Here is a 25,438-nt window from a genome sequence, read left to right as displayed (position 1 = left end):
TGCTCCTTTGTCATTTTATAGTAACTGTTGCGTAGTATTTAAAGTGACCAGACGTTCTCTTTTACCCGAATATGTCCTCTTTATAATACTTAAAAAAAATGTCCGGGCGGAATTTCACAAACGTCCGGACATTTTGTTTTTCTAGAGCTTACATAGAACTTCGAGAAGTTTCCTTCACAAACTAGTCCCGCCCTCCTCTACTCCGATTGGTTCGCTTGAGTGAGAAGGGGACGTGGTGAAATAGCCTACAATCTTCTGATTGGACGGTCTGACTGTAGAGCTACCGTTATTGGTCGATAACATTCTCTGTAAACATTTAATTGGTCAGTCTGCACGTCAGTAGTCCTTGTTTACCTCAGGCAAAGCTCATGTACCTACCCTCATCTCGAGCAGCTATGCCGAAACGTAAATGTAAGTTCTCGGATGAATTAAAAAAGAAATTCCCATGTTTTGTGTAGCAAATAAAGGTGTAAAGGACCTAAAAGCACACATAGGTTCAGCTAAGAATACAAAGGCTCCGAGGGGTGTGACCTAATCCCCCCCCCCCTCTCTTTTTCACCATCTCAGATCTGGTCACCCTAAGTATTAAAAATGAACATTGCAAATTGTATTCACCTTATATGTATACCTAATATATTTTTAAGATTAAATCAGAATTATTTTTTCAAAATTATTTTTACCACAAAGTTATTTATAATTTTTAACTTTATCTAAAGGAATATAATATGTATTATTTGCTTTTTTTCCACTAGATGACGAATGTGATGAACCAGTTCATGCTGCAGAGTGGGACCCCCACATGGAGAAAGCCATTTTGAAATGGCTTACTTCTGATTGGTCCAACTCATCTACAAGCATTTCAGGAGCTGTGTGTTACAGGGTTCAACTTCCCAACTTAAAACTTACTAAGGAAACATTGTTAATGATGTCAGCTCTGATAATCTGGAAAGCACTCTTGAAAATCGAGATTGTGAAATGTAAACAACATATATCTTTGGGTTCTCTAGGCACTTCTAGACATTCTCCATGAATCTCCATTTAATATATCTATCCATATAATATATAGCATTGTTTTTCTTCATGATTTTCTTCCATAAACAAGTGCTGATAGCTTCACCTGAATGTATTTTAAAAAGAACTGAGCATTAATATAATTACTGTAAATCTTGTACTAAACAATACAGTGATACAAATAAATTTGTGAACCACCATAAAGTGGTTTCATTTCATTGTTTTTATTTAAAATATTTTACTGCAAATCGTATTTGTAATCTCCTGCTAGTTTGTGTGTGAATTTATGGTTGTTTCATTCATTCATTATCTGTAAGCGCTTATCCAGTTCAGGGTCACGGTGGGTCCAGAGCCTACCTGGAATCATTGGGCAAGGCGGGAACACACCATGGAGGGGGTGCCGGTCCTTCACAGGGCAACACACACACACACATTCACACCTACGGACACTTTGAGTCACCAATCCACCTACCAACGTGTGTTTTTGGACTGTGGGAGGAAACCGGAGCACCCGGAGGAAACCCACACTGACACAGGGAGAACACACCACACTCCTCACAGACAGTCACCCGGAGGAAACCCACACGGACACAGGGAGAACACACCACACTCCTCACAGACAGTCACCCGGAGGAAACCCACGCAGACACAGGAAGAACACACCACACTCCTCACAGACAGTCACCCGGAGGAAACCCACGCAGACACGGAGAACACACCACACTCCTCACAGACAGTCACCCGGAGGAAACCCACGCAGACACAGGGAGAACACACCACACTCCTCACAGACAGTCACTCGGAGGAAACCCACGCAGACACAGAGAGAACACACCACACTCCTCACAGACAGTCACCCGGAGGAAACCCACGCAGACACAGGGAGAACACACCACACTCCTCACAGACAGGCACCCGGAGGAAACCCACGCAGACACGGGGAGAACACACCACACTCCTCACAGACAGTCACCCGGAGGAAACCCATGCAGACACGGGGAGAACACACCACACTCCTCATAGGTAGTCACCCGGAGCAGAAATCAAACCCACAACCTCCAGGTCCCTGGAGCTGTGTGACTGCGACACTAACTGCTGCACCACCGTGCCGCCTTATGGTTGTTTCTTCTCTTTTAATGACGCACATCAAAGCATTTTACATGCTAATAGCACAACCTAGAGGAGACGCTTCAGACTACAACAAAGCCATAGGCATTACAATGATTTATAGTGTCAACAGCTAACAAAATTTCCAAATGTATACAGACATATGAGATTCCTGCATTTCATACCCACTACACAATTAATCTGCAAGACATTTAGGCGACCACAAATAAGCCGTGGTCACATTTACATGCACATGCTTGAAATAATCACATGATACAGCTTTACCAATTCCTTAGGGACTGTGGTTAAATGCATGTAGCTATTACTAGACATACTTCTCTTGACCTCACTTGCGAATGGTTAATTACTGACCACAGAGCTGCTGCTGGCCAAATGTTATCTTGGTAGTGTACCATTAACAATATGGATGGTTGTGTATGTGAATGTTATTAGATGTAGTGGTGTTACCGTGGGTTTTACACATATCAGAGTCACTTTAGAGTGGTCCATCTGATCATCCAAAACGATACAGAATAATTCAGCTCCTTGTCAGAAATGAGCAGTGAAGTGCTAACAGGATTACCGTCTCTAAGTCAACACCAGCAAGGAGGAGCTACAAGGAGTGGGTTTCTAATGAAGTGCCCAGTGAGTAATAACTCTCCAGTCATGGGTCATATATTTAATGTAGGTCATATAATAATCCAGCCATAAATAATCTATTCTGTTGGCCTTTCTCGGGGTGTTTGAGATGACCCACCCTTTCCATCATCACCCAGCAAAGTGATAGGCAGTGTTGTCTGTTTGCTAATAACACCGAACTGGCAGTTAGTGTTCTCCTCAAAGCATGCTGAGCTGCTGAGTGGCTTTAAATCCTGTGTCCACTCTGTGAAACACTCCTACCTCGTTGGTCCACCTAGCACCTTTTAGAAAATGGTTCTGTTTGGCACCAAAAAGGGTTCCTGAGGTGTTACGATGTCGAGTTTCTTACAATAGACGGACCATTTTTCTAAAAGGTGAGGTATAGAACCATCTATAGCACATTCTCCATCAGTCTGAAGAACCCCTTCATGATGCAGAGAACCCTTAATCATGCAAAAGCGTTCAGTGTTCTATACAGAACCATATTCTTTACCAAAAAACACATGTAGAACCATCATGTTTAAGTTGCTTTGTGATTTACATTAGCGTCAAGTTTGTCAAATGCAGAGAGAGAACTGTTAATGTACACTGCCCAAAAACTTCAAATCGGCTGAAAGAGAGTTGGCACTTTGTGCCTGAATCACCAGCCGCGTCAAAACAGTGTGATCGCTAACAGGAGAGGAGGAAAATGGCCCAGATTTTTTGGGACAGCACGTTCCCGCTTCTATCTGTCACTTCAGACTTATCTTCCAACAACTCGAGTAGATTAGACCACAGAAAGCATTGCACCATAAATCCCCCACCCTCCACACAGCACCCACCCACTCGGAAATGCATGATAACAGCGCCAGGACAACTGTAATAATATGTTCCAGTATGTATTTCATATATTGTAAATACACATATGTAACAATAACCTACATTGATAACTTATGAAATAATAGGTCCCTCTCATACCAAAGCAAAGCACACTATCACACCATCACCACCACGTCAGGATCACTGGAGCGCTGAGACTGATACACCATCCATGTCTGGGTCCTGACCACTGAAGAAGAACTTGAAAGGGGCAAATACAGTGTGTAATTGTAGAACTACAGAGTGCTCCTGTATAGGGCTGTGCCGTATCGTATCGTTCGCAATAATATCATTTAATAATCCATGTCATAACTTTTAAAACATTTAAAAAATCAATATCGCGATATCGTGATATTCTAACATGTTTACCTAACGACGTCATGCAATTAGCCATAATACGGCATACGTTATTTACATGAGTCGTTTAGGCACGGTGAAGTATGGTGGAAAGTGGCTCTGAATGATTGAAGATTGAGATATGTACAGTACTGTGTGGAAGTCTTAGGCATATTCATTCATTCATTATCTGTAACCCTTATCCAGCTCAGGGTCGCAGTGGGTCCGGCTCGTACTCTGAATCATTGGGCACAAGGCGGGAACACACCCTGGAGGAAACCCATACAGACACATGGAGAACACACCAAACTCCTCACAGATCTCCCCTGGAGCAGGGCTCGAACCCACAACCTCCAGGTCCCGGGAGCTGTGTGACTACAACACTTCCTGCTGCACCACCATGACGCCCTACATCTATATTATATAATAATATCTCATATGTACTACATGTTTTCAGGTATCTGTTTATATCATTTCAAAAGTCTGAACCTAATCCTAACTTTAATCTTAATTCCCAAATTTTCAGAGAAATTCAGATATTTCCTACAATGTTGTTCTAAAAATATACAAACACACACCCAGCGACACACACACATGTCCTAGGCAGACCGCAGTGGTGTTTTCAGATTAAGGTTTTAGTGCTGTGGCTTAGAGGATGGGAGGCCTTCCACAGGATTATCCCGTCTGGCATTTCTATGTTTGTGTGTGTGTGTCTGTGTGTGTGTTAATGTGTATTTGTGTGTAACTTTGTATATTTGTGTGCATCTGTCTGTATTTGTGTCTATCTCTGTGTCCCTGTGTGTATTTGTGCGTATGAGTGTGTGTGATCAGGCCGGGCCCTTGACGGTGAGACTGTGTGAAGACCCTGAGGGAGCTGGACAGGTGTGTGTGTGTGTGTGTGAAGAGCTTTCTGTGGGCAGAGGGCAGACGGATGCGCCTGGACAGTTCCGTGCCCAGGACACAAAGTCGTCTCCACCCACACACACTCATCTCCACATCCACACACACACACACACACACACTCATCTCCTCTGGCCACGGTGCTCAGGCCCAGCGCATGAAACTCAGGAGATGATTGTGGGAGGCCAAACACACTGGACACTTAAAACCACCTCACAGAGCACTGGTCAACAGAGCGCTCCGACACACTCGCCTATTTCACACATTAGATACCGTAGCTGTAGCTCCGCCCACAACACTCCACCTCAGATAAACACCATCAGAGACTAACTTTCCTGTTTTCATGGAAGTCAATGCAGTTTTAGAGCATTTCTATTGGTCCATTCATGATGACATTTTCACACAGTGTGACGGACAGATGCTGTGTTCAAATGACGTAGGAAACTAAAAACAGACAAAAGTACATAGTGTATTATGGATGAAAGACAACAAGGGAATGTCAAGTTAGCATTAATCTGATGATAATAATAAATATCACCATAAACAGTCCTCACTACGTTTCATCCTCAGCCGTCAGAACCGGTCCGGACTTCCCTGGAGCCCTAAGCAGAATTCTGATCAGTGGGCCCTCGTACCTGAACTCTGTGTGATATGGAATATGGAACTAGGCTACAACTAAGGCTTGAGAGACTGGATAACCATTGCCTTGCTTTAAAATGATACAGACGCGTATGACTGTCGCTTCTTGCCAGTGTTTGTGTGGATTGAGAATTGAATGGAGTTCTGAGAAGTGTTGATTGTAAAGCATCTTTGAGTATCTAGAAAGGCGCTATACAAGTGTAACGATAAATAAATATATAAAACAAAATTAAGGAGTGTAATCACCCTTCATATCCATAAATTGTCTCTAGGCTCTAGGCTCAGAGAAGTTACGGCTTTAAAGTTACGTTATTCCATTATTATTTGCATTATACATGTCGCCGTTAGGCAGAGTTATAAGAAACCATGTCGTTAACTTTCACTGCTACGCAGACGATACGCAAATGTACATATCAGCCAAGTGATGGCAAACAGAGATTAAAGGAAATAGAGGACTGTGTAAAAGACGAGAAAGGCTGGATGCTGCTTAACCGAGGTCCGGATAAATGATCAGATTTAATTTTAAATCTCGCTGAATTTGCAGTTATACCTGGTTCAGTAGCAAAAAATCTTGGCATCACAATTGACCCGAATATATAATTCGATCAGCACATAGGCAGTATCACTAGGACAGCTTTTTCACATCTTCTAAGATAAGAAATGCCTTATCCCTGCAGGACGCAGAAACATTAGCACACGCCTTTATTACTTCAAGACTTGACTAGTGTAACGCACTACTGTCAGGATGCACCAGCAGGAATTTAAGGAAACTTCAACTTGTTCAAAAAGCTGCAGCCAGGGTCCTCACTAAAACTGTTCAATTCCGTATCGATTACAAAATTCTATTATTGACGTATAAAGCTCTACATGGGCTCGCTCCTGAATACCTGCAAGACCTTGTTTACTGTTACGAGCCTCCACGATTTCTCAGATCACACAGTACTGTTTTTTAATAGTTCCCAGTGTTCAGAAGGCCTCAGCTGGGGGAAGAGCCTTTTCTTATAAAGCCCCCCCAACTCTGGAATGATCTTCCAGAAAATGTTCGGGACTCAGACACAGTCGCAATCTTCAAATCTAGGCCGAAAACTCATTTGTTTAGTTTATCTTTGGGTAGTTAATGTTCCCCCTTAGATAAAGGCAGCAGATCCAGGGGGTCCATGGACACAGGGAACTATAGTAAACTGAGACGCTGGTGCTGTCGACCCACCGCATGCACGCGATCACTCAGGTTTGTGGATGGTGGAGTGGAGGGAGGCCAGTGTTTCAGGAAGCTCCCGCGTCTGTGTGTCCTTCTGGTTCTCTCCTCTTAGTTAAAGCTGTTATACTCAGATCTGTCGGAGTCATTAGCCACACTCTGGAAATGTTCACATTCTCTGCTTCACATTCACCCAAACAATTCCAATTCCACGACCGCCCACTTGTCCAGCTGGACGCTGATTGGATGACTGTCGAGTTCCTGCTACCCGCTTCAGACCAGCTGCCCACGCTCCAGCCACACTCCTTTGTGACCCTGCCCACTCATTATCTCTTCCAGGTGTTCCGTAGTGTATACACACCCCCTTGTTCCTCCCTCGTCTGGCCTTACCTATGTCTACTCGGGTTCTTGACTGGGAGTTCCCGTCCTAGTTCTGTTCAGCCTATTATTCTAGTGTGTGTCTCCACCACTCTGCCTGTGTTTATTTCCTGTATATATATCTTGCTTGGTTTAGTTTAAAGAAAGTCATTCCATGCACGAACGTCCATCTCCGTCTCAGCCGTGACAGCAGTAGCATCCAGATCTTATTTTCCAGCTGAAACAGCCACACGACATGACTTCAGACAATGAATTTGGACAAGCCGACCACATGCATCTGATAGTAATGTGTGCTTGACTTTGTTAGGATCAGGAGCTCGATCTGACCACATTCCCAGAACACACACTGTCATTGTCTTTTATATTTCTACACAGACAACATACAGATACAGGATGCTTAGTGTTAGATCCAGGCCATAGACTGTGGACTATACCCCATCAAAGAATGTCCAGTTAAGTGTCTTTCCAACACTCACTAGTACATATTTCCGGTTCTGCGGCTTAATTATCATTACACACATCGAGTCTGAAGCGTGTCATCTGCTGACTGCTGAGACCGGAGGCTGTCAATCACACGTTCCATAGGTGACTGGGGCCATTTTCCATCTCTGTCTGATGTCTCCATTGGCTGTCGTGATATAATGAGACTGCATGCAGCTGATTGGTATTCATGGCTTTCACTGTTCTGTACCCGGTACTCGGGCCGGAAATGGCACCTGTTCTCCTTTAGACAGAAGCATAAGCTTTGTTTTATCACCGAATCTGTTGCAAACTGTGAGTGTCAGACCTTCCATTTGAACCACAGACCTAAAACACCTCTCTAAAATGATAAGGACCACTGGTGGCGATATGAGATTCTAGTTGTTTGTTGTTTTAATCCCAACGACTAGAAATCAATTGGCACTTTTCCACTGTTTAGTACAGTGGCGGATGCTCAATTTCGGCCTACATCATAAAATGTGTCGGTTTATTTATATGTAAATTCTACCCTCCGTTCCTTTTTAAGAAAATGATCTGTGACCCTGTCGTACCAACAAGGCGTCTTTTCCAGGGACTTGACTAGTGTCCTCTCAATGGCCAGCAGAGCTAGGCTGCTTAAACGGCCTTGGCCCATGTGAAGTGTGTCCGTCTGTGCTCCCACGAATCTTTACACCAAAGGATCGCTGATTCGCTCATTTCACTGTCAATCAAAAAGGGATTCAGCCTCAGACAGATCATCCAATCATCATGCAGAAGCTGAGCGTCCGGGCCAGCCGAGGCCAGCCCACTGCCCCATAGACTCCCAGAGACGCTGAGCGTCCGATGGGCGGGACAAAGCCCAGCATTTATCCAATGGCTCGTCTCGTTTCGCTGCACTTCGCTGCTTCGCTATTGAACTCACTGTTTAAAGCACTGTGAAGCTGCGGGAATGATTGAGAGGAAAGCCGCGTCTTTACCAGTGATGAGAAGCTGATTCTGAACAAAAGTTGAGCGTGTTGTAGTGCATATTTATTCAATGACATGTACGCCCAACAGTATATATTTGATCACATATTTTTTACATTTTAGGGGAAGCTGAGCTTCCCTTTCAGTCTCCAGAGCAATCGCCTCTGGTATAGTACCTACACTTCTTGGCTGTACTTGCTTTTTAGTACTAAACTTTAGTGCTAAACTCCAAAATGTACCTGGTGACATTGGAAAAAAAACACCATCTCTAATGGGAACAGCTGGTTTGGAAACCTCAGCAAACCGGACAGTAAGGTTAACTGCTTTTTACTCATTGTGCTGTTGTTGTTTGGGACTGAAAACAGTTTAGCCGTGCATCAGTTCAGACAGATCAGTAGAGTTTTTTTGTTCCTTAGCTTGGAGATTTACAAACACCTCGTTTGTGCTGAATATCTGCAATTTGTCATGATTGACAAATATCTCTGGCCAATCAGCGCTCTGTAAGGTTTACACATCCCACTTTAGTCCCTACTTGGCTTGCTTGGAGCAACAAGTAAGCAAGGATTAGAAAAGCACCCAGTTCCAGGTACTAAGTAACAAATGTTGAAAACTAATAGAAAAGCACGGTGGGTCCAGAGCCTACCTGGAATCATTGGGCGCAAGGCTGGAACACACCCTGGAGGGGGCGCCAGTCCTTCGCAGGGCAACACACGCTCACACATTCACACCTATGAACACTTTTGAGTCGCCAATCCACCTACCAACGTGTGTTTTTGGACTGTGGGAAGAAACCCACACAGACACAATGAGAACACACCAAACTCCTCACAGACAGTCAGCTCGAACCCACAACCCCACGACCCTTGAGTTGTGTGACTGCGGAACCTTCTGGTCCCAAGCCTGTTTCTCTTTTAGGACGTGGCATTAAGCCTTCAGTTCAGTTCCTGAAGCCCTGAGCAGCTGCAGAGTTTAAATACAACAAACATTGACATTCTTTAAAACAAATATTAATTACAGACGTGTTAATTTATTTATCATTAAGCTTTCTCAGAAGGCTTAGAAGTCCCTGAGGGTCCCTCACAGCTGTTTACTCTATGCTAATGACTTAGCATAGCTACATTAGCCTTTAAATTCTAATGCAAATCAGAACAAGAGAACTTAGGGCAACAGCCAAATTTGGGATAACTGGAAATTTGTATAAATATTCAGACAAGCTACTCCTTTAAGAAAGCCAGTAGCTGCCCTTCTGGATCAATTATGGCCCAAATGGCGAAATTCCTGGAGGTTGACAAAAGCCCAGAGCAAGCCAAGACCACAGCTCTTGAACAATCCACTGAACTGCTGCTAATTGAATTTCAGGCAGATAACTGTGGGTCTGAGGAAGCCCCGAAGATCACGACCGGCACAGAGGCCTGAGACGGCCTCCCTCTCCACGCTCCTGTTTACAGCTGTCCCTCTGTCACACGCTCTTCCATTCAGATTCAGAGAAGAAGCAACATTGGAGAATAAGCTCGGTGGAATGGGATTGCAGGGTCAGGGCGTATGGGCAGTATAAGAGAGTGTAAGCAGGCCTAATATGAGACTGCTTATCAGGTTTTCACTATTTTCAGGGGAGGCCAAAAAGGACAGTGGACAAGGGGGATTCTTGATGTGTAAATTCTATTATACTGTTGGGCTGTTTTGTGTGTGTGTGTGTGTGTGTGTGTGTGTATCACACCTGTGGACAGTTTCAAACACTCACCTACTCACCTATATTATATGGACAATGATTGCAAGTTGGAAGCATTTAGGAACCACAGCAACTCAGCCACAATGTTGAAGACCATGCAAAGTCTGGTCCCTGAGTGCCAAGGGGCACAGTGCGTAAATCTAAGTGACGCTCTGCTGACTCAATAACTGCAGAGGTCCAAACCTACTGTTACAGTTGCAAAGGTGGACCAACTCCATAGAATGAGATGACATAAAAGCGCTTGTGGGTTTAAAGTGTAGGCGTCTGCAAACATTTGTCCACACACATTCACTGTTAAGAACCAAGCAGACAAAGGGAGTAAACAAAAGAAGTGTGCATTAATAATATAACATGCAAAATGCTAGTTCTATGCTGGAACTGCCTTTAATGAATTACTGTGAACATACACCAACCCTATACACAACTCTGATCATTATGTACTGAGCTGAGACCTGTCGAGTTAAAAGGCCATAACTCAGAAACCCCATAGGGTGGAGAGGAAGGGACAGGTCAGGTGCTCTGGCCTGGCTGCTGTATTAAGGTAATGAGCTATACCTGCACAGCCTGGCTGAGGCCCTATCACATAGCAGCTTCGTGTGGGTAATGAGAGTGGGAAGAGGAGCTTTATTAGAAGTGGCAGAATGTCATGACGCATATCGAGAGGACCTCAGAGACTGGAGCAGGAGAAAACTGAGATGAAGAGCAGAGATGACGAGCAGAGCCAAAATCACCACAGCTTCAGGAGGCAAAAACAGGCCACTGGGGAACAACTGGGTCAGCGTCAGAGCAGCAGACAGAGGAATCAAAGACCTAAAGGCCTTACTCACTGTATAGAGGGTATATAAAAATATATGGGGATTCTGCTAGCACATACTAACATGGAGCATAGTCTTGTGTTGTGTTAGCCCCAGCACTGGGCTGAGGAGTGGGTAAACGGCAATCTCTGGAACTCCAGACCAGTATTCCTATGTTACATAGACTTTATATCAAGAGAAAATGTGGCAGCAACATGTCCCAAAAATGTCCATCATTTCATCAAGGATACACAGAAACACCTTGTTCATTCATTCATTCATTCATTCATTGATTCATCTTTTGTAGCTACTTCATCCCAGTCACTCACACACTCATACCAGTGGGCAATTTCACTCACTCACTCACCCTGTCACTCACACCTGTGGGCTTTTTTCACACACTCACCAGGTCACACACACACACCCATTCATACCAGTGGGCAATTAACACACTCACCCAGTCACCCTCAAAACTGTGGGTATTGTGCACCCACATACACACACTCATAACAGTGGGCAACTTCACTCACTCACCGAGTCACTCACACACTCACACCTGTGGGCTTTTTTCACACACTCACCAAGTCTCACACACACACACACATACACATACACACACACACATACCACTGAGCAATTTCACACACTCACCCAGTCACACTCAAACCTGTGGGTATTTTTCACACACACAAACACACACACACACACACACACACACACACACACATAACTGTGGGCAATTTCACTCACTCATCCAGTCAATTACACACTCAAACCTGTGTCATTTTTTCACACACTCACCAGGTCACACACACACACACACACACCCACACCCACACTCATACCAGTGGGCAATTTCACACTCTCGCCCAGTCACCCTCAAACCTGTGGGTATTTTACACAGACACACACACACACACACACTCGTACCACTGGGCAATTTCACACACTCACCCAGTCAACCTCAAACCTGTGGGTATTTTTACACACACACACACACACACACACACACATAACTGTGGGCAATTTCACTCACTCATCCAGTCACTCACACACTCAAACCTGTGTCATTTTTTCACACACTCACCAGGTCACACACACACACACACACACACACACACACACACACACACACACACATACACTCATACCAGTGGGCAATTTCACACTCTCACCCAGTCACCCTCAAACCTGTGGGTACTTTTCACACACACACACACACACACACTCATACCAGTGTGCAATTTCACGCACTCACCCAGTCACTCTCTCTCTCTCTCACACACACACACTCATGCACAGCCAATCCACTTACATGGACTGTGGGAGGAAACTGGAGCACCTGGAAGATACCTCCACAGACACAGGGAGAAACACACCAAGCTCCTCACAGAGAGTGACCTGGAGTTCTGTGGAAGCAATATGTGCTGCTCCACCATTATTATTATCATCATTAATGCTAAACAATATGTTCTGAAGCTCAACACGCAAAGTGCAGGCATCGCTAATCAGCTCCGAAACACAAACACTACTAACGCATGCTTTTTTTACGGATTGTGGTCTGTACACAGTGTAGTTTGTCACACCACAAACATACGCTCTCCTATGTACAGAAGATGAAAACGCCTAAGGGAGCTTTCTGAGTGGCTGGGGTATCTCCGTCTTCATCAACACTGCTGCTAATTCATGTTTCTAATTGCAAAAATAAACCCGATGCTATCAGAAACGTTTGTGTACACGTTCCATGTTCCACACCAGAATAGGAGAGGGAAGCGGCGGCGACTGCATTTAGACAGAGGAGCTGACAGCCTTGACTCATCTATGTGTTTGAAATAGCTGTGCCGTACTGTCCTGTCCTTCACCTGTCCTCTTCCATTACTTCTGAAACTGTCCACTGCCCGGTCACATCAACCTGTCCTCTGGGAGCCATGCTGGAGGACTGCCATCCGCAGAGGAGAGAGGTGATACAGTTAGCATACAGTATATGTCACGAAGGGGGTGAATTACAAAGGGTGGGGACAAACTTCCAATTAATAGCCGTAGCGTCAGAAGAAATAGTGGATGAGCAGATTGTTGGGGGAGGGGTGTTTAAAATCAAGCCTCAATTAACATGTCTTATCTGTTACGTCTTCGTTTGATTCATGACATTATGAATCATAACTGGTGATGTCATCTCAATAGATCAGACACTCAGTGTCCACTCTTTTATATTTATACTCAGTATCTCATCCTCAGGGTCTGTTCCTGACCACAGGGCACATCTTGTTTGGGTGGTGGACCATTCTCAGGACAGTCTCAGTGACATTGATGTGGCAGTGGGCGGAGCTGGTGAAAGTACATCAGAGAATATCCAGCCAGCGCTACTCTGTGGTCAGAAAGTGACCGCTGACTAGAGGGCGTTTAAATTCTAGACCCCTCAGTGTCACTGCTGGACTGAAAATAGTCCACCACCCTCTGATGAAGGACAAGAGGGCGACCAACGCAGCATCTGATAAGCTACTGTCTCTGACTTTACACCTACAAGGAGGACCAATGAGGTGGGAACGTCGGGAACGAGTGGACACAGTGTTTAAAATCTCAAGCAGCAACTGCTGTGTCTGATCCACTCGTACCAACACAATACACACCATGAGAATGATCCACCGCCTGAATGATACCTGCTCTGTGGGAAAGGGGGCACACAAAGTATGCAGAGCAACAGATGGACTACAGTCTGTAAGAGTAGGTGGATAATGAGTATAGAAACAAGGGGACGTTGTAATATTTTGGCAGATATTGATCTTATATTTTCCTAAAGCTGAAAATGATATTAAAGGCCATATATAAATATATTTTGCTATGTTACCCCCACACACCCCCATCCTGAGACCACAGCACAGCCTGCAACACACACACACACACACAACATAGGAATACCACAGCAGGGAAACCTCCAGCTGCACAGCTGCACTTCACACACTAGGTGTGATTACATAAGTTCCTGTTTGTTTTTTAAAGAACTGACAGAAGAAAGAGGCAGCAGCAGGAGGCTTTGAGGGTGAACACACGGTGAACTTCTCTACTCTTTAGGAAAGGCTTCCCACTTGATGTTGGAACATTGCTGTGAGAATCTGATTGAATGCAACCATGAGGTCTGGCATTAATGTCCAAAGGTATTGGATGGAGCTCAATCAGTGCAAAATCACTATAATTCCACTGCTCCACAGTCCAGTGCTGAAAATACACCCCTCTAGTCAATGCTTGGCACTGGCCATAGTGACCTTAGGCTCATGTGCAGCTGCTCCAGAGCGTCAACTTTCATTTGATGCTTTTCTATGCACATGCACTACTGAACAATAGCATATCTGCAGTAGACAACAGTGGAAGTCCCTTTTGTTTACACAAGGGAACGAAGGGAAGTTCTGGGGTGTCTTTGGTCAAAATCCATCCATCCATCCATCCAGCCCCCCGTTTGGAATGGCTGTTCCTTTAAATGAGAACAAGCCACAGCTCACTTCAGTGCGAGAGCCCAGGAGTGAGGCGCGAGGAGCAGAAACTCTGGTTTTTAGCTGTAATGCTTGGTTCTTTTTCTTCTTTTCTCCAGTAGTTTTCTTCTTTTTAGTCAGTACTTTTATTTCTTGGTGGTCCTTGTGTTTGTTTTGCTCTGTTTAACCTCACCATTGCGCTTTCACTTAGACATGGGCCCAGCGCTGTGACTGGAGAGATTGAGAAAAGGGCGTGGACTATTCTAAAGTGTCTGCACTCATGTAAGAAGCAGCACAGCCTCCGGGTGGCTGTCTGTGAGGAGTGTGGTGTGTTCTCCCTGTGTCCGCGTTGGTTTCCTCCGGGTGGCTGTCTGTGAGGAGTGTGGTGTGTTCTCCCTGTGTCCGCGTTGGTTTCCTCCGGGTGACTGTCTGTGAGGAGTGTGGTGTGTTCTCCCTGTGTCTGCGTGGGTTTCCTCTGGGTGACTGTCTGTGAGGAGTGTGGTGTGTTCTCCCTGTGTCTGTGTGGGTTTCCTCCGGGTGACTGTCTGTGAGGAGTGTGGTGTGTTCTCCCTGTGTCCGCGTGGGTTTCCTCCGGGTGACTGTCTGTGAGGAGTGTGGTGTGTTCTCCCTGTGTCTGCGTAGGTTTCCTCCGGGTGACTGTCTGTGAGGAGTGTGGTGTGTTCTCCCTGTGTCTGCGTGGGTTTCCTCCGGGTGACTGTCTGTGAGGAGTGTGGTGTGTTCCCCCTGTGTCTGCGTGGGTTTCCTCCGGGTGACTGTCTGTGAGGAGTGTGGTGTGTTCTCCCTGTGTCTGCGTGGGTTTCCTCCGGGTGACTGTCTGTGAGGAGTGTGGTGTGTTCTCCCTGTGTCTGCGTGGGTTTCCTCCGGGTGACTGTCTATGAGGGGTGTGGTGTGTTCTCCCTGTGTCTGCGTGGGTTTCCTCCGGGTGACTGTCTGTGAGGAGTGTGGTGTGTTCTCCCTGTGTCTGCGTGGGTTTCCTCCGGGTGACTGTCTGTGAGGAGTGTGGTGTGTTCTCCCTGTGTCTGCGTGGGTTTCCTCCGGGTGACTGTCTGTAAGGAGTGTGGTGTGTTCTCCCTGTGTCTGCGTGGGTTTCCTCCGGGTGACTGTCTGTGAGGAGTGTGGTGTGTTCTCCCTGTGTCTGCGTGGGTTTCCTCCGGGTGACTGTCTGTGAGGACTTTGGTGTGTTCTCCCTGTGTCTGCGTGGGTTTCCTCCGGGTGACTGTCTGTGAGGAGTGTGGTGTGTTCTCCCTGTGTCTGCGTGGGTTTCCTCCGGGTGACTGTCTGTGAGGACTTTGGTGTGTTCTCCCTGTGTCTGCATGGGTTTCCTCCGGGTGACTGTCTGTGAGGAGTGTGGTGTGTTCTCCCCGTGTCTGCGTGGGTTTCCTCCGGGTGACTGTCTGTGAGGAGTGTGGTGTGTTCTCCCAGTGTCTGCGTGGGTTTCCACCGGGTGACTGTCTGTGAGGAGTGTGGTGTGTTCTCCCCGTGTCTGCGTGGGTTTCCTCCGGGTGACTGTCTGTGAGGAGTGTGGTGTGTTCTCCCCGTGTCTGCGTGGGTTTCCTCCGGGTGACTGTCTGTGAGGACTTTGGTGTGTTCTCCCTGTGTCTGCATGGGTTTCCTCCGGGTGACTGTCTGTGAGGAGTGTGGTGTGTTCTCCCCGTGTCTGCGTGGGTTTCCTCCGGGTGACTGTCTGTGAGGAGTGTGGTGTGTTCTCCCCGTGTCTGCGTGGGTTTCCACCGGGTGACTGTCTGTGAGGAGTGTGGTGTGTTCTCCCCGTGTCTGCGTGGGTTTCCACCGGGTGACTATCTGTGAGGAGTGTGGTGTGTTCTCCCTGTGTCTGCGTGGGTTTCCTCCAGGTGACTCTCTGTGAGGAGTGTGGTGTGTTCTCCCTGTGTCTGCCTGGGTTTCCTCCGGGTGCTCTGGTTTCCTCCCACAGTCCAAAAACACATGTTGGTAGGTGGCCTGGTGACTCAAAAGTGTCCGTAGGTGTGAGTGAATGTATGAGTGTGTGTGTTGCCCTGTGAAGGACTGGCGCCCCCTCCAGGGTGTGTTCCCACCTTGCGCCCAATGATTCCAGGTAGGCTCTGGACCCACCGCAACCCTAAACTGGATAAGCGCTTACAGATGAATGAATGTACTATCAAGGTTCTTTGAGCGATGCAATAGAAGAACCACCTTTGGTTCCATCAAGAACCATTTTTGTTTAAGAAATACGTGTATCAAGAAATCCACCGCTCTGTTTTAAATTTTTCACCAATTTAAACATATCAGGAAATATGGTTCTTGATGGAACCAAAAGTGGTTCTTCTATGGCATCACTCAAAGAACCTTTAGTAAAACCTTTAATTTTTAAGAGTGTGGACTGAATGGGGGTCGATATGAACAATGGCCTGTGCCGAGTGTGCGTCAGAAGGGTATAAAACCCCACAGCATTGGGTTGCGGAGCAGTGGAACTATAGTTCCTGGAGTGATAGATTATCATGGCTGAATACACTCAAATCTTCACACCAATGTTCCAGCATCTAGAGCAAATCCATCCTAGAAGAGCGAGGCTGTTACTGCACCAAAAGTTAACTAATGACCTATTAATACTGTAAATTAATACTGAAGAAATAATGGATGAGCCATGTCCTGTGTCTTTTTTATTAAAAAAAACATTGTGTTTAACAATGTATCCCCTCGCACTTGTCCTTAAAATATAGATCCCAAATGTAGAGTTCATGTTAACTTACATAACCACATTAAAAAATTAAATTAACTCTAAGATGTAGAACATAACTAGCTTGGCTGGCTGAAAAACACCCACGATCCCCTGCACCGACCCTCTGAAGTATTACTCAGACACTGTTACAATAGTGTCCAAAGCTCAGAGGCATTTAAATGTGAATTGAAAGGTTATCTGAATGGAAAGAATTCAAATAAATGCAGCTCTCAAACACTTAACCCTGAAAATTTCCAATTAATTAGTTTCACTTACAAAGATGTTATTTAACTCAGTTACAATGGACAAGGTCAGTTTAGCTATTCTTATACAAAAGCTGCTACATTTCAAAATGCTAACCTTAATAATAATGAGCTAAAGCTGGTAGGGACAGGCAGCATTGTGTGAACACTGTCATGCTAACTGTTTGTCATTAGCTTTCTTACAATATTATCCTGTGAAGTAATTATATGTGCTAGTGTCAACTTACATGCTCTCAGAATTATGAATAAGGCCATCATGTAAAATGCTCCTCATTAGCTTAGCTTTGTCTTTTATGTGAGTGTTATTCTTTTTAGGACAGAATTTCTCCTTAATAACCTCATTTTCTAGCATGTTCTAGTCAACCTCAAATGAAAACATGCTAACAGGTAAGGATTAGTTCTGAATATTTATTAGCAATGTTACTGTTTATGGACAACTAATTAATTTTAGCACAAGAATTTTCCTCATGCTGGTAGCAACATTGTGTTCTTTTTTATCATGTTGTCAGCATAGTGCACATACATTTATGGTAACCATCTTAGCTTTAATTAGCTTTAAAATAGCTTAGCTTTGAATTAGCTTTAATTCATTGTTAGCCATATTACATATTATAGACAAACATATTAGTCATAAGCACAGGATTATCTATCTCAGGGGTCATGAATAGACGGACAGCGATTCCTATTCGGACCTGGACCTGTAACTGATAAACTATTAAGAGCTGCTTAATTTGGAATTGAGTTTTTGTTTGATGTGGTGTGACTCTTCTAGTCATTACGGTTCAGGTTTAGCGTTCCAGGAAACTCACAGACTAATTGCATGTGTTTCTGCATATTACACAGGCTACTCAGCCAATCAGATCTTTGCATTATGATGAGCACTATGACTCGAATGAGGGCATGGCTCCAGACACAGCTGTCCTAAGATAAAAGCTCTTTTGGAACACTTTCAGGATGACGTTGTGTGAGGTAAAACAAAAAGCTTTTATAAGAAGGGAACGATTACTGGTTGAAATATTCTTATAACGCTGAACATGGATTCTGTTTATGGATAAATCCCCGATTTCAGCAGTAAGAGCCAATCAGATTGCAGGTTATGGAAAAGCAGTGAAGTCAACTGCAACTACAAGACATTCAAAATCATTGTTTTATTTGTAAATTTTACTTGAAATGAGAAAAGGACATGTTATTAAGAGTATTTGTTGTTTGTAATTATTCATAAATGTTGTTGAAATGTAGCTGAAAATGTGATTTGATTTGACATTCAGTTAAATACATATAATGATGCTATAACTATAAGGATACTTTAATTTACATGAAATGACGCTGATTATGCAAGTTGTACATTATGTTCCAGACCTTGGCTTGAGAAAATGTTCTCGAACCGAACCTCAATGAATTTGAATTAATTAATTAACCCTGATCTATCTACAAACATCAACATTATCTAGCTTTGTAACACACTAGCAACGTTGACTTGTTTTGCTAGTACTCTTAAGGGGTACAAAATTTAGTATTTTGCCCCCCTTTTGGTAAATCTGCCCATGTAATGAAATATAATGAAATTAATGACATTTTTGCTGCCTTGGTCTTTGGTGCACTAGCCTCTGTCCCACAATCCCTTGGGTGAAAAATGACACAACCACCGCCACGGTTTAAGAATTTTAAAAATGCTAAATTTAAGGCTAAATTCTGAAAAAAAATCACAAAAGTTTGTAACATTCTCCATGTTTAAGCAAGTAATGCTTAAGCATGTTATTTCAGCTTTGTTTTGGCTACTGCTTTGGTAGTGAGCTGACTGCTAAATGGTTGTCTTTATCGAAGGGAAAGACTTTCCTGGTAAACAGATGCGATACTGTTTGCTGCAAACATTCCCTTTCACTTTTTAAACAGTGTCTCCTCCTTTATAACATATTTGTTTAAGCATAGTATTATCCTGCATTCCAACACACCCTGGGTTTGTCATTCTAAAACCATCCTCCGGACATCGTCAGGTCAAAGCACAATGAATCACTATTCACTGCTACATGTGAAGAATCCCTAGCAGCTGCGGTCCAACCTACCGTGAGCTCAGAGTGCCTGATACTGACTCAGAATGTGTCTGAGGACCAGACCGAAGAACCTGTAATCGTGAGCGGAATTACTGAGTGTTTTCTTTGCTAATCCACATGCCTCACGCTTGGGTTTCTAAAAGGGAACTATGAATGTTTAATGACATGGATCATTGTTGAGAGGAAGAGGAAGATAGGGGCCATTTTGTCAGGGCAAATACGAAAGTGTCTTTAGTACTTATAAGAAATGCCACCAGTGGTCTAGGTGTATTGAAGACACTAACCAACCCTTTAGCACAACTGCCATCACTGTAAAGTGACAAAGCAGTGCACTAGCACAAGGATATAAAAACCAGCATGGACCAGTTACCAGCAAAATATGGATTCTGGTAAGCTAAATGCTAAATGCTAAAACAAAATCTGAAAGGAATTGTGCACAGATGTGATATGCTAACAGATACCCACATTGCATATACTGTTGCACATACTATTGCAGTAGTGTTTTGGAAAACCTTTCCTTGTAACGGCACCTGTGTAAAGGAATTTAAATTCTAATCTGGCTAATCATGAAAGAAAACTGGTTTGATGTGAAAGAGATTATGCTAAGAGGCCCTCACTAACTTGAATGATGGCCTTATTATTAGATGAAGTCTCCCTTTAACTGTAAACTGTGAATAAATTCCTTTCGAAGTGATAATACTAACTGGAAAATCTACATGTACATAATGCTAATACTACTAAATGAGGCTTACTCACCTTTAGCATCTTAGCATTATTGTATACCATCACCCATTGACTCCCTCAAAATGAAATGTTACAGCAACACAGCCCTTAAAGATTGTAATGCCACTATTCATAGAACATGTCTACACATGTCTGAAGGGAGTGCTAAGCATGGCATGAATGAGATTATGCACAGTGGTCCACTAGCTCGCATTAAATGTTGGCCACACTGGCATTTTTTGGATGAATTTATTTGTTGACTCCCTTAGTGCAAGTACCTTAAAACAATGTTGCTAATTGGAAACAAATGAGATTAGGCTAACTTGTTGTTCTTGCTTATTTCTGCATTTGTTTTTAAGCCAAGTTTGTAAATTTGGATGAATATTTTGAGCCCCAGAGCTGGTCTTGGGCACAGAGAAGGAACACAGTTGGTCAGCAAGTGCTATAGCCTGCTGGAAACCCCTTGAGACAGGAGAGGATGGATGAGTGCGTGGGTAGCTCATTGTATATTAGAGTACGTTTGGGCTGAGATGCAGCATTCCTGTGTGACATTGTCAGGTGAACACTGATAACCTTCCCATGTGCTAAGAAACACACACACACCCATCCCTAAGGACCTCAGAAAAAGCACGTAATCACACACACACACACACACACACACACACACACACACACACACACACACACACACGTGCAATGGAAACATCCAAGTGTTCATTTACCTATGGTGTAGCCTCTCTTCAAGTCAACACAGCGTGGACTGCGCCTATGGGAATTAGTGGTGTTGTTTTCTTGCACCTCCAGAGTCGTTGTCCTGGCAACAGGTGGTGAGGAGGCCCTGTTTATGGACAGCCCCGGTATCAGGCTGGCTGGGAAGCCTGGAGAGGGAATATCCACAGACTGGGACTTCTTTTTCAGCCTGTTACAGAGAAAAGATACTGAGTTGGCTTTGCTCATAGAGAAAAAACACAAACAAGCAAACAAACAACGGATTAAAATACAAACAGAAAAAAGTATTAAAAATGCACATTGGTCCTAGGTTGATTACTGTCATATATTTGTCAATAAGATAAACTGAGCATACATTCATTCATTCATTATCTGTAACCCTTATCCAGTTCAGGGTCGCAGTGAGTCCGGAGCCTACCCAGAATCACTGGGCGCAAGGTGGGAACACACCCTGGAGGGGGTCACATCTATGGACTGTTCTGAGTCGCCAATCCACCTACCAATGTGTGTTTTTGGACCATGTATGGACCAGGTATAATTTTAAATCAAAAAACAAAAACAAGTGCCAAATCTGGACTCATAAACACACTATACACCAACAGCCTACAGCTGTCTCCTCCTACAACCACTTGAGCTTCAGTTAGGGGCCTCTGTCTTTGTCTGTTTCACAAAACAAGGAAAGACAGACATGTCCAGACATGTAAGGCCCAGTCAGTCTAGAGTCTGTGTTTTGTAGAGTGTACATCTCCAGTTTACAGTCTGCAACAATGAAACATTAAAACCAATCCTTTCATGGATAAGGAAGAATAACAAATTCATTGATAATTAATAGTTATTAGGGTGATCTTATGGCTGATTTATGACACGAGTCAAAACCGACCCATTAACATAAGAGATGGTAACAGAAAGCTAACACAGGAGGAAGGTTAATGAGGAGAATGCCGAGGCCAGTTTGTTTGTCAGCTCAGAGTGACACTGAATCTCATGTGTGTCATTTGTGAAAGGAAGCCATTAGCAAGGTGCTGGAGATAGCAAGAACGGGCAGAGCGCGAGAAGACGGGCTTCAGTCCGGCACCACACTGGCTTCTGTAACACCACTAAATTCCAGAGATAAAAGGAATAAATGTGTGTATAAATCCGGTCACCTGATTACACAGCGTGATCCACAATACCTGACCTAACCTGAGGACAGCCCCCGACCTCAGTTCTGCCAAGTTTGGTGTGTTCTCCCTGTGTCCATGTGGGTTTCCTCCGGGTGCTCCGGTTTACTCCCACGGTCCAAAAACACGTTGGTAGGTGGATTGGAAGTAAAATCATAAACATTTGAATATAATTCAATATTTCACAATGGGAACACACCAAACTCCTCTGGCAGTCACATGTATTCAGTCATATGCTGAAGTCTGAGACACTGACAATAAGCTGATTGGTCTGTTGTTGCTATGCTGATGCCAAACACAAAAGGTGATATTTTTGTCATACTGCATACCCCAGCTGGATGGATCACGGGTTCGTTATGCAGAACAAAAATCCCAGTGTAGTTTTTATTCCATATCATACAAAGGCCCACATTTCCTTGAACTGTGAAAACGTCCTTAAGGACTCAGCTCTACAGCGCTCTTTCATGCATCACCCTCAATCACTGCCCCTCTTTTAAAGCCCCCCATTTCTCTTACTGTTACTGACATGCTCCGTCAAGGCTAGGAAAAAGCCCCTGAACCAGCGAAACAATATTTAGAGCAATTCTTTCCTTTTCCACGTTGAGAAGAGCTGACGGCTGCAGGATTGGGATCCAATGAAGTGTATGAACCACAGTCAATGAAAAGTGGATGCTGCTGGAATAGCAAACTGAGCAGGAGAACTGCTGCAGGTAAGAAGTGTTTACACTGTACGTTCAGTTCAGTAGATTTTCATGATTTACTGAACTGGACTCTGTTACAGACTATGAATGAAAGAGTGAATGAATGTATTAAAAACAATAGACAGGAGCAGGGGTTGGGGACTGTTTCCTACTCTCCTCCAAAAGTTGCATAGTGCAGTTTCTGCAGTACTGAGCATGGAGTAGCAAAAACAGAGACCATATTTTCCCTATTAATGTTCAGTGAAGTATCACAATGATTTTGAAGCTGTAATTTTAAGGTATAAATGTTACACAGTGTTCCTTTAAGGCAGTCTTTTAACTGTTTGAGCACTTTGTAAACTCTTCTTTGCAAAACCAGGAAATTTGTAACAATGTTACTCTTGTCATTAATTTAAGCTCTTCTCCAATTCAGGGTCGCGGTGGGTCCAGAGCCTACCCAGAGTCACTGGGCACAAGGCAGGAATACACCCTGGAGGGGGCGCCATTCTTTCACAGGGCGACAAACACTCACACATTCACTCACACACATATGGACACTTTTAAGTCTCCAGTCCACCTACCAATGTGTGTTTTTGGACCGTGGAAGGAAACCGGAGCACCCAGAGGAAACCCACGCAGACACAGGGAGAACACACCACACTCCTCACAGACAGTCACCCAGAGTAAACCCACGCAAACACAGAGAGAACACACCACACTCCTCACAGACAGTCACCCGGAGTAAACCCATGCAGACACAGAGAGAACACACCACACTCCTCACAGACAGTCACCCGGAGGAAACCCACGTGGACACAGGGAGAGCACACCACACTCCTCACACTTTTCCTGTGTAAAAGGGGTAGTATTTGTCCATATGTCCCCTTTAATGGAGACTTTAGTCATTAAGATGTAGAAAAACGTATTGACGCTGACTTCATTTATAAGATCCCAGAGTAATGATCATGGTACAGCTGCAGAAAATCTTACAGCGAATATCCAGTCGAATCCACACAACAATTTCCCAACATCTAATGTCTTTCCAGAGTGGAAAAGGCTGGTATTGCTGTAGTACCTGCTATATCCAGTAAAGGTATTTGTCTCACTTATGTGTTCATGTGTGTGTGTGCTGGTGTGTTGGACATGTACACATACACACACACACACACAGACACACAGAGAGCATCCATCTACCTGGAAAAACAGTTCAGAGAGATGCTAGCGGCAGCTTTAGCCGCATCTTTAATGCACAGGTTACTCTAAGGGCTCAGGTGCAGATCCCCTAGCCCCTCCTCAGCCTTCCCTCCATCCCTACACACCAGCTCTGGCCCACCAGGCATGCCTGACCAACTGGAATTTGCCCACCAGTCCAGTGAGGCTGCACAACTAAAGAAGCCCAATTCAAATCAACTGTCTTTCATACAGTGTGGCACACCAGGTCTACAGATTAAGGACAAGCAGGCCATGCAGGAAACACCATGTTTATTATTATGAACACAGCAGAAGCTTGGCTGTGCTGCTGTGGCCATGCTGTTTTTATTCCCGCATTCAGACGTCAGATCACCCAGCTTGGAATTATTATACATGAAACTGTTCAAAGGTATTTTTCATCCTATTTGACTCCCATCACTCTGGACAGCATTAACCAATGTTAGCTGTTAGCTGCATATTAGCGAAATGAACTAATGTAGGAGTCTGTTAGCTAAAATAACAATGACATTAACCAATGTAGGAGTCTGTTAGCTAACATAACAATGACATTAACCAATGTAGAAGTCTGTTAGCTAAAATAACAATGACATTAACCAATGTAGGAGTCTGTTAGCTAACATAACAATGACATTAACCAATGTAGGAGTCTGTTAGCTAACATAACAATGACATTAACCAATGTAGAAGTCTGTTAGCTAACATAACAATGACATTAACCAATGTAGGAGTCTGTTAGCTAACATAACAATGACATTAACCAATGTAAGGGTTTGTTAGCTAACATAACAATGACATTAACCAATGTAGAAGTCTGTTAGCTAACATAACAATGAAATTAACCAATGTAAGGGTTTGTTAGCTAACATAACAATGACATTAACCAATGTAAGGGTTTGTTAGCTAACATAACAATGACATTAACCAATGTAGAAGTCTGTTAGCTAACATAACAATGACATTAACCAATGGAGGAGTCTGTTAGCTAACATAACAATGACATTAACTAATGTAAGGGTTTGTTAGCTAACATGACATTAACCAATGTTGGAGTCTATTAGCTAGCATAACAATGAGATTAACCAATGTAGGAGTCTGTTAGCTAAAGTGTCGCATGAGCAGTAGACACAAACCAGCTGAAAAGTCATTGTTTTTTGTCTAAAAATATTAAAAACTTTTTTGCATTTTACAATTCAATATTCTAACCTTCCACCTTTGTCCTCCTTTATTGTGATATTTGGGTTTTTGGCAATTTTAGGCCTTTTTCATTCCGGTTCTTAATTCACAAAAGCTGGAAAACCCACAGCTGGAATCATTGGTAGCAAAATGAAAACTTTCCTTACATGTTAGCAACATTAGCCTCATAGCTACAAGGTAAACTACAAATATCAAGGTGGATAAGTATATTTGGAGTTGATTATTTGTTAACCTG

General features: G+C 43.9%; 1 protein-coding gene across 1 annotated transcript in view; it reads right to left on the bottom strand.

Moving 5' to 3' along the window:
* Positions 1-25,438, bottom strand: part of oxr1a (oxidation resistance 1a) — a 204,663-nt gene that overhangs the window by 103,322 nt on the left and 75,903 nt on the right. Inside the window, exon 2 of the mRNA XM_066645433.1 lies at positions 20,951-21,147. Within this exon, the coding sequence (XP_066501530.1) occupies positions 20,951-21,147 (197 nt within the window). The remainder of the gene's footprint in view (positions 1-20,950; positions 21,148-25,438) is intronic.

Source organism: Hoplias malabaricus, chromosome 1 (genome assembly GCF_029633855.1).
Source record: "Hoplias malabaricus isolate fHopMal1 chromosome 1, fHopMal1.hap1, whole genome shotgun sequence".
Taxonomy (NCBI): domain Eukaryota; kingdom Metazoa; phylum Chordata; class Actinopteri; order Characiformes; family Erythrinidae; genus Hoplias; species Hoplias malabaricus.
This window is presented reverse-complemented; position numbering and strand designations above follow the sequence as displayed.